Source organism: Cucumis melo, chromosome 2, assembly GCF_025177605.1.
Source record: "Cucumis melo cultivar AY chromosome 2, USDA_Cmelo_AY_1.0, whole genome shotgun sequence".
In the NCBI taxonomy this organism is placed as follows: Eukaryota; Viridiplantae; Streptophyta; class Magnoliopsida; order Cucurbitales; family Cucurbitaceae; genus Cucumis; species Cucumis melo.
In genome coordinates this window covers 23,766,190-23,779,999 of record NC_066858.1, presented here as the reverse complement: position 1 = coordinate 23,779,999, position 13,810 = coordinate 23,766,190, and the positions used below count along the sequence as shown (strand labels likewise).

The following is a 13,810-nucleotide window of genomic DNA, read 5'->3' as shown; positions in this document are numbered from 1 at the left end:
TATCAAATGCTACAACTAGAAGTCGTAATTTCTCATCTACCTTATCATATAATAATAATAATAATATTATACAAATATATATATATATATTACCTTACCTCACATCAACATTTTTTGTTTGACTTCCTTCTTTACATTTCTACCTGTTTTAATGGGCAGGCATGCCCTATATAAGAAAACAGTTCCATATCATCAGAAACAAGAACAATATAATACAACTTCTTTAGTGTAAGAAACTGATAAAGAAAAGACTAGTTTATTCCTGCTGTTCTAGGATTTAATTTGAAAAGGATGGTGAAAAAGGTGGAGTCAAATCAGAAAAAAGGACACAATAAAGTTCCATTTTGAAGATTACAGAAAGGCCTTGAGATAGAATAGAGAAAAGCAAAAGCAATATAGAAACAAACAACAAAGATCCAATATGGTTGAGTGTGCAAACCCAAGTTCCTAAACAATCTTTTTGTTAAAAACTAAGCCATTCCCTTTTCTTCAGGAAGTGGGAATATGGACTTTCAATGGCTTTTTTTTTCTAAATCACTTTGTCGGCTATGCCCACCCCTTGGCCATGGATACAATATCATATGCTAATCTTATCACTTCATCAAATATTGACCTTAAGATCATTCAGCACAGGGGAGGGACGACAATTCTTATGTAGAAATGTCGGCATAAGTTGGGGAAGAATTCATGAGAAGAGGAGGAAAGTCAAATGACCCCCCACCACCAACTTTTTTTATTAAACCGCAGAAAGTTTCACCAAATAACACTAGCAAATTCTGGTGTATTAGTTCACATTTGGTGTATCAGAGTGGATGGTCTTGGTCCTGATGGCTTGTGGGTGTTTCCTACTCCCTTTCCCTTTCTTCTTTTCAGCTACCCCACTAAGATTAGATCAATCACTTCCTAGCTAGCTAGGATGTTACTTGAATAAGATTCATTCTATAGGTTGTACGGTTCTATAGCTTAGATGTTGTGCAACATTCTCTAATCTAAAAGTTGATATGAACAAAGCTAGGAAGGGGGCAACATATTACATCAAAGGTCATGCGTATCCAGTATAAAAATGTATTCTTGAGACAAAACTGTGAAACATAAACAGTTTTATGTAGGATTAGTACCTTCTATATTCCATGCTGCTGCGCAATCTACAAAAACTCAATAAGTAGAATCCTGAACGGAATTGTGATCTGATGAGAGCGGTTAATTGTTATTGTAATTACTGAGATATAAACATACAAATAAAGCACAACTATTAGACAATATTTAAAAAGATATGTAACTTGTTATGTTCAGTTGTTTCTACAGGGAGAACAAGGAGAAATTGTTTGGGAATCGCTGTTTATTTCTAAACTTCTATATCAGCTTAACATGTAAAAACTGTCGTAAAATGCACTCTATTGTTTCAATAGAAAGTTAGCACACGAGTTTTATCCCATTGTAATTGGTAACAAATGGATTGACATTCCTCTTTATTCCTACTTAATTAGTGAGTGATAAATCAATTAAATATCCATTGTTCTTGATCTTTTCTTGCAGCACACCAAACAGTTCAGTTCATCAGTGTCCCCAAGATGAAATGTCAGCAGTAACTCAGGCAAATCATAGGCTAGAGATCTTTAAAATCGGCTCCAACATAACATGTAACACGGCTGCTGAAGATTAACTGCAGAGCTTCTACCTCGATTCATTAAGGCCTTCCGATGGAAGAAAGGTAATATCACCTTGTGTCATATTTGGGGTATAAATTATCTTTGCCTCTTCAACCTTCCTCCCAATCCACATCATCTTCTTCTTCATCTTCTACCAAAGCTGATGCTTCAACGTTCAAGTCAACCTTGTAATTTTCATTTGCATTACCTGTGAAATACGCAATGAAAGGTCAAGTTTCTTCCTTAACCCAACTCACCTTTTACACATAAAATATGCCAGTCAATTGTTCAACTTGACTGTTAATTTCCGCATCCAGAAAAAGTTAGTCTAAGAAACATAATAAAATCTAATGTACAACTGAAAAATCAATAATTAAGAACCTCAAGCCTTGTCCTTAAACGTCTTCCAAAAACTCAAGTACATAGTGGAGAATTTGATATGCAAGTTCGAAACCACTATCAGTTCAAAAGCTGGTACTATGTGACAGCATAAAATAATAAGACTTAGGTTGCAATTTGTAATCAATCATGTTCTTTTTTTATAGGAATAGTTAATCATGTTTTGAAACTACAAAGTCGATACGCGGCTCCAAATACAAATAACAAGCAAAATATTTAAACCGCACGAAACAAAAAAGTGATACACAAGATCCCCTTTTGATAAAATTGGAAAAACATAGAAAATAGTTTGGCCTAGCGTAAGGATTATAATTTATATGCAAAAGAAAATGATGATTACCAAGAAGCTTAACTCATACTAAATCATTTTCTTTGTCTGATGTAAAACAATGCAGAATCTCGAAAGAGATTAAAGTATGCAATGCTGTTTATGTCATTTACGAATTTATGGTACTATCAAGGTGCTTATGCCACTGCAGAGTAATAAGCAGATACAAACTCTGTAGAAATTTATAGAATCAAACATGGAAAAGAAAAATCATGTCTTACCACCTATTGGAGCCTCCTCCCACTCAATATCATCATCATCATCATCCTCTTCACGCTTGGCCTTCATTCCCACCCGGCGACTAGAATTTGTGTTAGCCACGCTTTCAGTAACCTCTGTACTGGATAATTCCTGTTGTCCCTTAGCAGCTTCTTCAAGCTCTTGTTGCTTCTTCAGTATAGCAGCATAATAAGCTTTAACATACTCATCCTACAATACAGCCCCCCAGTACATGAATCATATAATTTCTGTCAATTTAGATTTTAGGATAAGGAAACACTTAAATTCATAAGAAATGAAAAGGGCCAATCTAATTGAACAAACCTGTATATTTGTTTTATCATCATCATTAGCCAATGACTTTTTATCATCAGAAAACTGAGCAGAAGCTGAACCAGCATCTGTCTTTGACTCGTCTTTGACCTCTCCGCGTTGTTCCTTCGTGAGGTTCATTCCTTGCTTGATCATCCAAGGAGGTAAAACTTTCAGACCTGTGTTCTTGGATTCAGATTTAACGTCCACTCCTTTACCCTCAGCCCCAGAAAAGGCAACTTCAACCTAAAGGGTTCATTCAAAAACACTTAATTGTTAGACTGGTACCTTTCAAGGTCCAACAATAAAACAACCATGAGGTGAAAAATGGGATACTACCTTGGTCTCACCAACAAAAGGCATAGGTGTGCCCCCATAACCTTGTGATGATTTTGAGGGATCATTGCCATTAAGATCACCATTTACACCCCGTGCAGCTGCACTGGCACGAGCTTCCCATGCTAAAAGAGTTCCAAATTCTGGAACAGGCAAATCTTTGACTCGGGTGAGTTGTTCCACTAGAGGTTTAAGCTGGGCCTGCAATTATTTGATTTATTCATTAACATCTAGCGATTGAAAAATTATTTTACGCAAACTCGGTGGTGAAAAAGAGTCTTGAAATAGACGCCAATTTTGCGTCGATAAAAAGCCATGGACAAAACAAGGTCAAAAAAGGAACTAAAAGATGAAAAAGAGTCTTGAAATAAGATGTCTATTACACGCGCTCCATAAAGTCCAAAAGAAAGCCTAAAAACAGCCAGTCAAATAACTTTCTTACAACCATTAAATGGGTGGCCCACCATAAGAGAGTTGAGGATGTCGAAATGTCATTGGACAAAACAGAAGACCAACCAAAAGCCTCTAAAATGAGATCCCAAAATTGTCGAGCAAAAGGACAATGAATAAAAAGATGAAAAGGGGATTCAGCATTAGCACAATACATAATACACCAAGAAGGAGAAAGAGACATATAAGGCATACGATGTTGGAGACGATCAGCAGTGTTTATAGCTTTATGACTAAGCTCCCAAAGAAGACTTTTAATTTTCTTCGGGAAGTCGTCCATCTAAATGATCAAATAAAAATCTCTTTCAAAACTCAAGAGCACATGTCAAGTCATCAATCATAGATTTCATAGTAAAAGTATGGTGCTTGATTCTCTAGTACTTTGAGCATTGGTCTTTCTTATTATTATTAATAAAGAGGTTTGTCTCTGTTAGAGTTTATGGACTTGTTGTGTGATGAAAGCCCAAGGGTATTGATGTAAATTATCATACCCTAGTTTTTTTTCCTTTTTTGTTAAGGCTCTTGTTGCCTATTAATTCTTCCCCTCTGTATTTTTTTGTTCATAAGAAAATAATTAAAAAAAAAATCTATTGTGGTTTTTCTCCCTGTACTAGGGTTTTCACGAAACTCGGTGTGTTCTTATATCCAGGATATTATTCTTTCAACATCGATATGATCGAGAGAGAGAGATTTGAAGTTGAATGATTCACAATGCACTTCGTTTGGGTCATTGTACTAAATGTAAAATCCATTACTGTAAAATATACAGCATGTGGAAAAATAATCTATTTAAAAGAGATCAAACCTCCATCTTTTGGAGCATGTCCTTCAACTTTTCATGCCGACGCTTCCTGGCATTATCATCTCCATCCCCTCCTTGGACAGCAGCCAGTTTGTCACTCTCTGCAACTAGCTCTCCATTGCAATTTTCACAATGGAAGTATTCATCCTCAAAAGAGATTAATCGAAGAGCATCCAAAGCAGTGTACCTAATTAATATCATTAAATTTTCAAGCTTGCTTCCAGTTAAAGAAATCAGTAACAAGTGTGCAGTGCTGTGATTTCATCCGGTTAAAATTACAAAATATCAGAAAGAACATTTCTAAAGAGAGAATGAATTCATCATCAAAACCTTCTTGAACAATTGGGGCATATATACTCTTGAACTGTGTTCTTGTCCTCCAGTTCATCTTTCAGTTTCTTCTTCATGCGGTGCATTCTGTATCTAACCACATCATAGATCTGAAACCAAGTTTAGCTTTAGTGTGGTAACTCATCAGAACTAAGTTTGTCGTCATTGGGTTTAGATACACTTATTATTTAGGGATGAAGCAGCCAGAAAAATTATATATAGAAAGAAACCTGTGCATAGTCTAGTGAGCAATAAGAGTGTGTGTGCATCTTAATCTTTTCATCCCCCTCCTTCGTTTGGTGTTGACCATCGGCTGTGGCAGCAACCGCAGCACTAAATATCTTTGCTCCCTTGGCTGTCTGGAAAAGGAAAGAACAAAATAAAATATAAAAAAATGAAGAGTGTGCCAATAAATAATGATACAAAACAATAACTCATTGATACGCTCCTCCACATTTAAAAAGTATGAATCATTAAGCAATATATTTAAAAGAATTCAAATAGATTTTTCTGTATGAAAAATACCGGTCAAGTTTACATACCATCTATATTGATCAGCCTCAAATGAAGAAATAAAAGAAGATAAAAGGTAAAATGAGAGGAAAAAGTGCAGAGTTGATGAGAGTGAACATCATTCAACTTAGTTCTAATTCTTAACTTTTCCAATCTCCCCTCTCGTGAAGATTTAAAATGGTGCAAGACATACAAGAGAAAAAGGTGGATTGTCCATATGTCATCATAGTCCATGAAAGAAGGTCAAGTGACGCAGGGACTACTAGTAGCAATGGCATTTATGCAATCTCAAATCTAACTTGGTTTTTTAACTTTCAATTTTGTGTCTGTTAGGTCTATTTGGTCCCAATAACTTTCAAGTTTATGTCTGATAGATCTATTAAATTACAAGTTTGATCTCAATAACTTTCAAGTTTGTGTCTATTTGGTCCCTGAACTTTCAATTTCGTGTCTGTTCGAACTCTAGATTTCTAATTTTGTGTCTAACAAATTTTTTACCTTTGGAAAACCATGAATCTGCTAGACAAAAAGTTGAAAATTTAAAATTGCATCAAACATTAAACTCAATTTTTTATCTAATAGATCAATTAATTTATAAGAAACTTTAAATATGTCGAGGATGACATAAAATTGAAAGTTCAAAGGTCTGTTAGACAGAATTTAAAGTTCAACGACTAAATAGACACAAACTTAAAAGTTCAATATTAATCTTATTATTCAACTCAATTTAAACGAAATACACCAAGAGGCAACAGAAACAGCAATGTCCCAAGCATCTCCAATAGCCTAGTCCTCCCTTGAAACACTTGTCTGTCTCTTTTTTAACAAAATTACCCAAAATAACAAACTCCATTCAACATAAGCACCTTACATGCTATAGACAACTACATACTAAGAAATTGAAGACTACTAACCTAATACGCACAAGAACAAGATTCATTGATAGAGTCAGCACTGACCTCCCTTCTATGATCTCGGGTAATCAGTTTTTCCTCTTCTAAAAACCTTAGGGTTCGGCGTAATTGCTTTGAATGTAGTTTTAAGTTCTTTGCCAAATCTTCTTCCCGAACCCATTGCCGTCTACGAAGGGATACAACAACAAACATGATAAGCAATGGAAAAATGTGGCAGTAAAACAGCTCATCCAATTCATAAAAGAAGATACATGCACGCGGGGACTCGTCATCATAACAAATTCATGAAAGAAGATGCGAGGATTTGTCATCATAATAAATTCATGAACAGAGGAACAGGTCCTGATAATAAATTATGAAACTAGAAACTTTCAAATGACATATTTCAATTACCTATTTGCTCAGACCGTCCAAAAACTTCTATCTTAACAAACAGGGTAAGGTTCTTTAACAAATAACAGATGAACCAACAATAAGCAACAATGAAATGACAGCCTCAAGTTCGAAAGAAACAGAAGTATAAACTGAGCTGCATCCTCCCCTTCCTTTCAGCTGCTTCAAATGACGGTATTCTGATTCTGCCTTCTATACAAACACTAAAAATTTCCAAGTAAATAAAAACGCCAAAGAGCAGTACCTGGTAAGAGCATCAAGAACAACAACCGCAATTCCCCTATTATCACTCCGACCGGTCTTGGGTTGATTATCCCCTTTAGTGGTAATGTCATCGTAGAAAGCTCTCGCAGCTAGCTTCACCAACCTGCCCAATTGATCAAGATCGTTCAACACACCGATTAAACAGAACCCAATTAGAAAAATGAAAACAGAAAACAGCCCAAGCTAGAGAAGGTATTCAAAATTGCTATTTCAATCATTTGAGAGGGCTCAAAGAGGAAAGAAAGTACCTGTTAAAAGGTTCGATACTCATGGTGATGATGCTGATGAATTAACTTGGGGTTCAATTCAACTCCTCAATCAAATACTTAGAACTGGTCTTGCTAATACATGTTGGACTGAATTTGTTCGGTATTCGATTCAAGCAAGAATTTGCAGAGGAGAGAGATCTGGAAATCGTGAGAATAAACGAACGCGAATTTGAGCATTGGCCGTAAGAAATAAACGGATAAAAGCATCTCGCGGGTCGGGTTATCTATATTTCATTGGTAATGGGCTTTCGTCGTTTTTTGGGCCTCTATAAAGCCTATTGGCCCTAATTGGTCCGATTTGAATAGATATGGAATACAAGGGTTCAGTGGCAAACAGACCGAACCCCGTTTGAGTTCTTAAATTTTTTAAAAAGAAATCTTAATTTAATTTAATGAGATAGTTGCAAATATAGCAATTATATTCAAAATAATGAAGTATATAACAATATTTTTAAAAAATTGCAAATATAACAAAATCTGTCAAAATCTATCAATGATAGGAGTATATCACTCATAGATTTTGACTATGTAGCAAATGTTGGTCTATCATTTACTATATTTGTAATTTTTTTAAAATATTGTTACATACTTAATAATTATTCTAAAAATTGCTACCCGTTATAATTATCCTAATTTAATATGTTGTTAGAATTTCGTTAACTTTTTAATGTGATACCTAATGATTAGATCTAGATTTATAGTATAAATTACTTAAACCGATAAATAATCCAGAAATTTTGCTAATTTATTTTATTAATATATTGTACCAATAAATAAAAGTTTTTTTCTCCGAAACTTAAATCTTTCACATTTTTTGTACCCATTCTTTTTAATCTTTTTAATTTATTTTAAAATTGAAATCTTGAAGTAGAGTAAAAAAAATAAAACTAACATATTGACAAAGTAAAACAAACTAAAAATAAATAAAACAAGTATAACTTGGAGATAAAATAAAATTATACGAAAAATTTGAGATAAATACTCCCACAATGAATTATAGTTCTTCTCCAGACAAAAAGGAAAAAAAAAAATTGGAGAAAACTAAAAGAAATAAAACACATAAATGAATCGTAGGAAATATCTCATAACTCGAGACACTACAAAATTTATATTGGATTAATAGATTAAAGTTGAATAATTTCGAAGATGATATTATGATTGATAAATTATTGGATGGATCCAAGAGGAACCACAAATCATGCAGTACTGTACGTAACACATATTCAAGTTTACTTACAACCAAGCTTTATGGTACAATAAAATGGTTCCATTTTATGTGGTGGCACCACCCCTAGAGAGTTTGGATATTTATATTCAATACCACATTTATCTATTTATATATGTATGCTTATTATTATTTTCTCTCAATATGCTTACTATATAATATTAATATTATGCTTACCATACAACAACAAATTTGTATATATACCATTATCATAAGAGATAGGAAAAGAAAAAAAAAAAGGAAATTTCTTATAGATAGAAAAAATTGAAATTATTTACAAAATATAGTAAAAAACTTAAATGCGTTAAAAGAAAATTTTCGTAAATAATTTTAATTTTTTGTTTTATTTGAAAATATTCTAGAAAAAATAGAGGTATTATAATTAGGTTAATAAATAATATTTTTTACGCGAAAAGAAATTGAGTACGATTTTCAGAATGGATATAAAATACGTAACATTCATCGATATATTTTTTAAAAAATATTTTCAATCCTAAACCCTATAAGAAAGATAAAAAAGATGGAAGGTTTAAATTCTCAAACTCCATCCCATTTTTCTTACTAAAAACATCACGTTTTTTTTTAACTAACATAACTTGTTTTTTACTTTACGTTATGAAAATAAAATAACGTTGGTTTGAAATTTTTGTTACCGTTTTTCTTTTGAAACTTAACAATTACAAAGGATAGATGATCAAGTTTTCGAACACTTTAAATGATACTAATTAGTACGTACATATATTTTTTTAAACTATTGTTGTCATGTTTCTTTTAATTAATGGTGAGGATGTTTGACCATTCTAACTAAATTATTGGATTAATATTGAAAAACAAAAATTAATTAATGGTAAAATCCACCAAATGAAAAGATATTAGGCATGCATATATAATATAATCATATGATATGCATTTTTATTCCATGGAGATATTAATTAATTAAAATGACATGATAATCGTTTAAACCTATAATTTTTCTCCTAATGTTCTGTGAATTTTTCCAATTAAATTAAGGTCCATTCTCACCTTGTTGTCTACATCTTTTTGGAGGCTTCAATGCTTTTCTTGGGGGGGTTTTGGTAATTTCATTGTTGCCCCTATGCTATATGGATATAACAAGAACTAATCATACACACCCTATTTTCTTTTCTTGTCTTTAAGTGATTGTATATCGATTTTTTTAGTATAATAATTAGAGGATGAAAAAATGGAACGACCCCAATTGACATGTATGTTATTTTTTGAAGTTGGAAGTTCAAATTTTGATTAAAATCGAAAGAAAATACATGATTCAATATTTTTATAAAAAAAAATAATTAATAATCACCAAGCTATTGTTGACCTAATCTAATTTCTAATTATCAATAAATAATGTATATATATTCAACACTTTTAAATCATGTACTTTTACCCCTAATTTCTTGGACTATTATTTTGGTATTATATTCTCAATTGAAAAACCATAAAAGCTCATGTCATGATTCCTATTCTATTTGATCAAATTTCAATTCAAATTTTCATAGACTATGGTTTCATCTAAAATCTAATGGATAAAAAAGTAGTTCATCTTTATTTTATAAAGAATCGAATATGATTCTTTTCATCTTTTCAACGTGAAATTCTCGTCGAGGTAAATATTAGGGTTTTTATAAAAGAAAAGGAGTGACGAAAAAAGGTAGGAGAGAGGTATTAATTTTTCCATTAAAAATGTCAAACACAATAAGATGAAAATACTGATCTGACACTACTGCTTATAGAACACACACATAACCCACACAAATAATAATATTGGCACAAGGATAAAAAGCAAAACATGTGACACATTGGACTTTCTTTCCCATCACCTCCTCTAATTTCATTTAATCAATCAATTAATTCACACCCCCACCTTACTAAATAATCAAATTACAAATTTAGCCCCTCTAATGTAGAAGAAATTAAAATTTACTCTCTATAACTTATGTTATCATCGAGTTGTGTCACTGTAGTTTTAGTTTTCATGGTATAGATCATGTAGGAGGAGTTTTTCAATCATAGAATTTAGTAAACCATTAAACTTAATTTATAACTTTTAAAATTACGGAAACTAAATTTTTTGAGTGTTTATTGATCCACGACTTTTTGTATCTCCCCTTAACCGGAAGGTTTTCATCAAACCTCTCATTTAATCTCACTATCTCTTTGTCAACTCAAAGAAATATCAATAAAAACTTAACTCAACTCATATCTCTAGATTCAAGAGGTCGTCCCGAATTCAAATCCATGCTCATTTTCAATTTGTAATAAAATAAATCTTTAGGAAATATCATTTGCCCTTTTTCTAAAAAAACTAGCTTAAAATATTAGCGTAAAAAAAAATTGAACCCTCTAAATTATGAGTGATAGACAATATCGTTTATCAACTAGCAATAGAGACCATGTTGTTGGATAAGAGTCATTCATTGATATATATATATATATATATATATATATATATTGCCATAAATGGGTAATTTTTTAAGAATGTCCTAGGCATTGAATTGGTATTCCTAAAATTAAATGCTACCAATTACAATAATCTTAATAAATATAAGATCAAAAAGAGTGTAACTAACATAAAATTTGTAGTTATAGATTTGACACTTTCATGTATACATTGTTGTGCAAAGAAGAAAGAAAGAAGTGGGTCAATATCAGAATACTGTATAAAGAAATTTATGACAGAAAAGAAAAATGGTGGCCTACAAAGGCAATATCCAAAGTACTGTGGAGCCATCTTGGAAGGGGAAAAGAGGGTTCATATTCATCCCCTCCAAGCCTGAAAATGCACATGAAAATCTCTCAGCACAAAATGTGGGAAATGAAATTTCAACCACAAATATGGAAAAAAAAAAAAAGAAATATGGTCTCTATAGTGACAGCAAGAGCCAAGTGAGTCTCTCTTTCTCTTTTTTCGTTCTTTTTCACCACAAATTGCAAAAATCACCCTCTAAGTATATATGATGGTAACTATAATTACTTAATTAGGCCCTTCAAACTTATAAAATTGTTAAATTTAAGACTTACCCCAAATGATAAAACTTACTTTAACCCTAAAACTTATCCCATGTTTATAATTATATAAGATTTTTTGGATTTGGACGGATATGATGACGATTCTATGATGCGTTGATTTCTGTTGATGAACCATTTTAAGGGCTCAGTACTGTGAGGGTCATTTTGCAATATGCTGTATTTTGGTTTGAAGAAAAAAAAAAGTACTTCTGTAGGGTTTGATTATGTGTGATAGAGATGCTTGGGAGCTTTCACTATCAGCCACTCTCTCCCAACAAAAATATTGTACATTCAAAGAACCTTTTTTTTATTCTTTGTTTGAAGCTTATCTTCTTCCAATTGAAAGCAACCCTAGAACAACCCAATTACCCAACTTTACAAGAAACACATGAGGGGTCATCAGTTATTATGTCAGTCTAAAACACACACACACACACACAGTGCGGCATGTATAAATGGAAAGTGTTTTTGGGGAGAAAAGGAAGTGTTTTTTTAGGGTTTAATTCATAATTATAGCAAAAGGAAGATAAAGGTCGTTGAGAAATGGGATTTTTCTTCTTCTTCTTCTTCTTCTTCTTCTTCTGGGGGGATTGGGGATTGGGGATTTCTCTTATGGTGAGTATAGTTTGGCTTTTTTGGTGATTGGCTAGGGTTTTGGACTAATGGTGTGATAGATTAAGAATGTTTTTTCCGTACTCAATTATCCAATCACACTTTTTTAATTAGATGATAAATTCTTAAACAATATACAAATTTGTCTCAAATTTGGATGTAGAATACATTTGATCCCTATCTTTTAACATTTTGAAACCTAGCCACGAAAAGAAAACTAAAGAGAAAACATAAAAAAAAAAAAAAAAAGATGAATGCAACACAAAATACCTTGTTTGATTTAGATAAGTAGGTATCTAGCAGCGGCAAGTACGAGCACAAACCAATCAAAAACTTCTTTTTTTTCTTTTTTTTCTGAAGCTTTATAGCGAAAGAGAAAGGGCAAAGGAACTACTTTTATTTGCACTCCTCCTTTTGAAGAAAAAGGTAAATAGATAAGCCACGCATGGAGGAAAGCCCTACTACCAATAACAACATTCTCTCACACAAAAACACTTCTTAGAAAAATTAGTTCTTTTTTCTTTTCTCCTTTTTGTTGAAAGTGACACTAGAAAAATAAATAAATAAATATTTTATTATTATTATTTTCAAATCAGTCAACAGAGACCATTGGCTCTCTAGACACAGGCTAATTCAGAGTTGTACACTGCTGTGTTTTAGAGAGAAATAATTGTCCTTTCACCCATAGGCTTATATATATATATATATATATATAAAACATAGATAATTTGCAAAACACACCCTACCAAACTTATAAAAGTGTTAAAATGGAACAATCAATTTTACAATTATAGTAAAAATTAGATTTTAAATTGATAAAAATTGAATCTCCATGCTTAAATTTGAGGGTTCAATTTTGAATTTAGATAAAATCGTTAGAAGGATTAATTTTTTATTCTAAAAATTTAAAGACAATTATAAATATCATCCTCAATAATTTTTGTAATTTATCCTAAATATAAAAAAATAGGCTTATTCGTATCGACGTGGACTTGCCATGTCCTACATTCAAAATGGTTCATGACCAATTAGAAAGTTAAAAGCAAATTAAAAAGGAATTGAAAAATGTGTATTTTCTTTTTGTAAATAAACCCATCTGCCTTAAAATAAAACCCAAGTGAAAAAGATCACATTTTTATAATGGAATCCATGCAGTCGGTGATATGATCATATGTTGAAGAAACCAAAAGCCTCCAAGGGGCAGATTTTTGTAAAGGGTGAAAATGAAAAGAAAAAACAAAGGTTATATAATTGTTTTTGAAGGAGTTTCAAGGAGTTACTCAACTTACTACTATTTAGATCCATACAGATCATGATGTTCTATGGGTGAGGATATTATAGCAGATAATGTTGGATATCCTGATGTACTGCTTCTTAGCTTCCTCATTCTTATGATTATGATATTTCTTATATTATTTTTAGTTAGACAACTTTTTTTTTCTTTATATTCAACTTCATATAATATCTTTATTTAAAAGAATAATACTTTTTTTTAAAAAACTAGTTTAGTTGCAAAGTTTTGATGGAATCTTTGGTGCATTAATGTTGTTTTAATAATACCATCATTAGTTGAAAATATAAAATTATACACTGCTTTTCATAGATACCTTAAGCTATTATTCAAGTAGAAATACATATATCATAGAACAAGAAATGATAAGGAGGTAAAGTTGCAACTTTTGAAATTATGATCATAGAAATTTTTATAGTTGAAAAAGTCCTCGAAATGGCCGAATTTGGTTTAATTACAAATCTAATTTGTACG

The 13,810-nt window shown here is 31.9% G+C and overlaps 1 protein-coding gene and 1 long non-coding RNA gene across 2 annotated transcripts; both read right to left on the bottom strand.

Moving 5' to 3' along the window:
- Nucleotides 1-1,262: 1,262 nt before the first annotated feature.
- LOC103494104 (uncharacterized) lies at nucleotides 1,263-7,377 on the bottom strand. The gene is made up of 10 exons (XM_008455142.3): nucleotides 7,158-7,377; nucleotides 6,890-7,012; nucleotides 6,298-6,418; nucleotides 5,056-5,184; nucleotides 4,826-4,935; nucleotides 4,499-4,682; nucleotides 3,247-3,444; nucleotides 2,920-3,153; nucleotides 2,598-2,805; nucleotides 1,263-1,857 (listed from the first exon to the last, which is right to left on the bottom strand). The coding sequence occupies exons 1-10, from the start codon at nucleotides 7,178-7,180 to the stop codon at nucleotides 1,760-1,762; spliced, it is 1,428 nt and encodes a 475-aa protein (XP_008453364.1). The 5' UTR covers nucleotides 7,181-7,377; the 3' UTR covers nucleotides 1,263-1,759.
- A 3,588-nt stretch (nucleotides 7,378-10,965) lies between these two features.
- Nucleotides 10,966-12,517, bottom strand: LOC127148125 (uncharacterized). Its single transcript, XR_007818797.1, has 2 exons — nucleotides 12,316-12,517; nucleotides 10,966-11,197 (listed from the first exon to the last, which is right to left on the bottom strand). It is a non-coding gene; the product is annotated as an uncharacterized LOC127148125 (long non-coding RNA).
- Nucleotides 12,518-13,810: the final 1,293 nt, after the last annotated feature.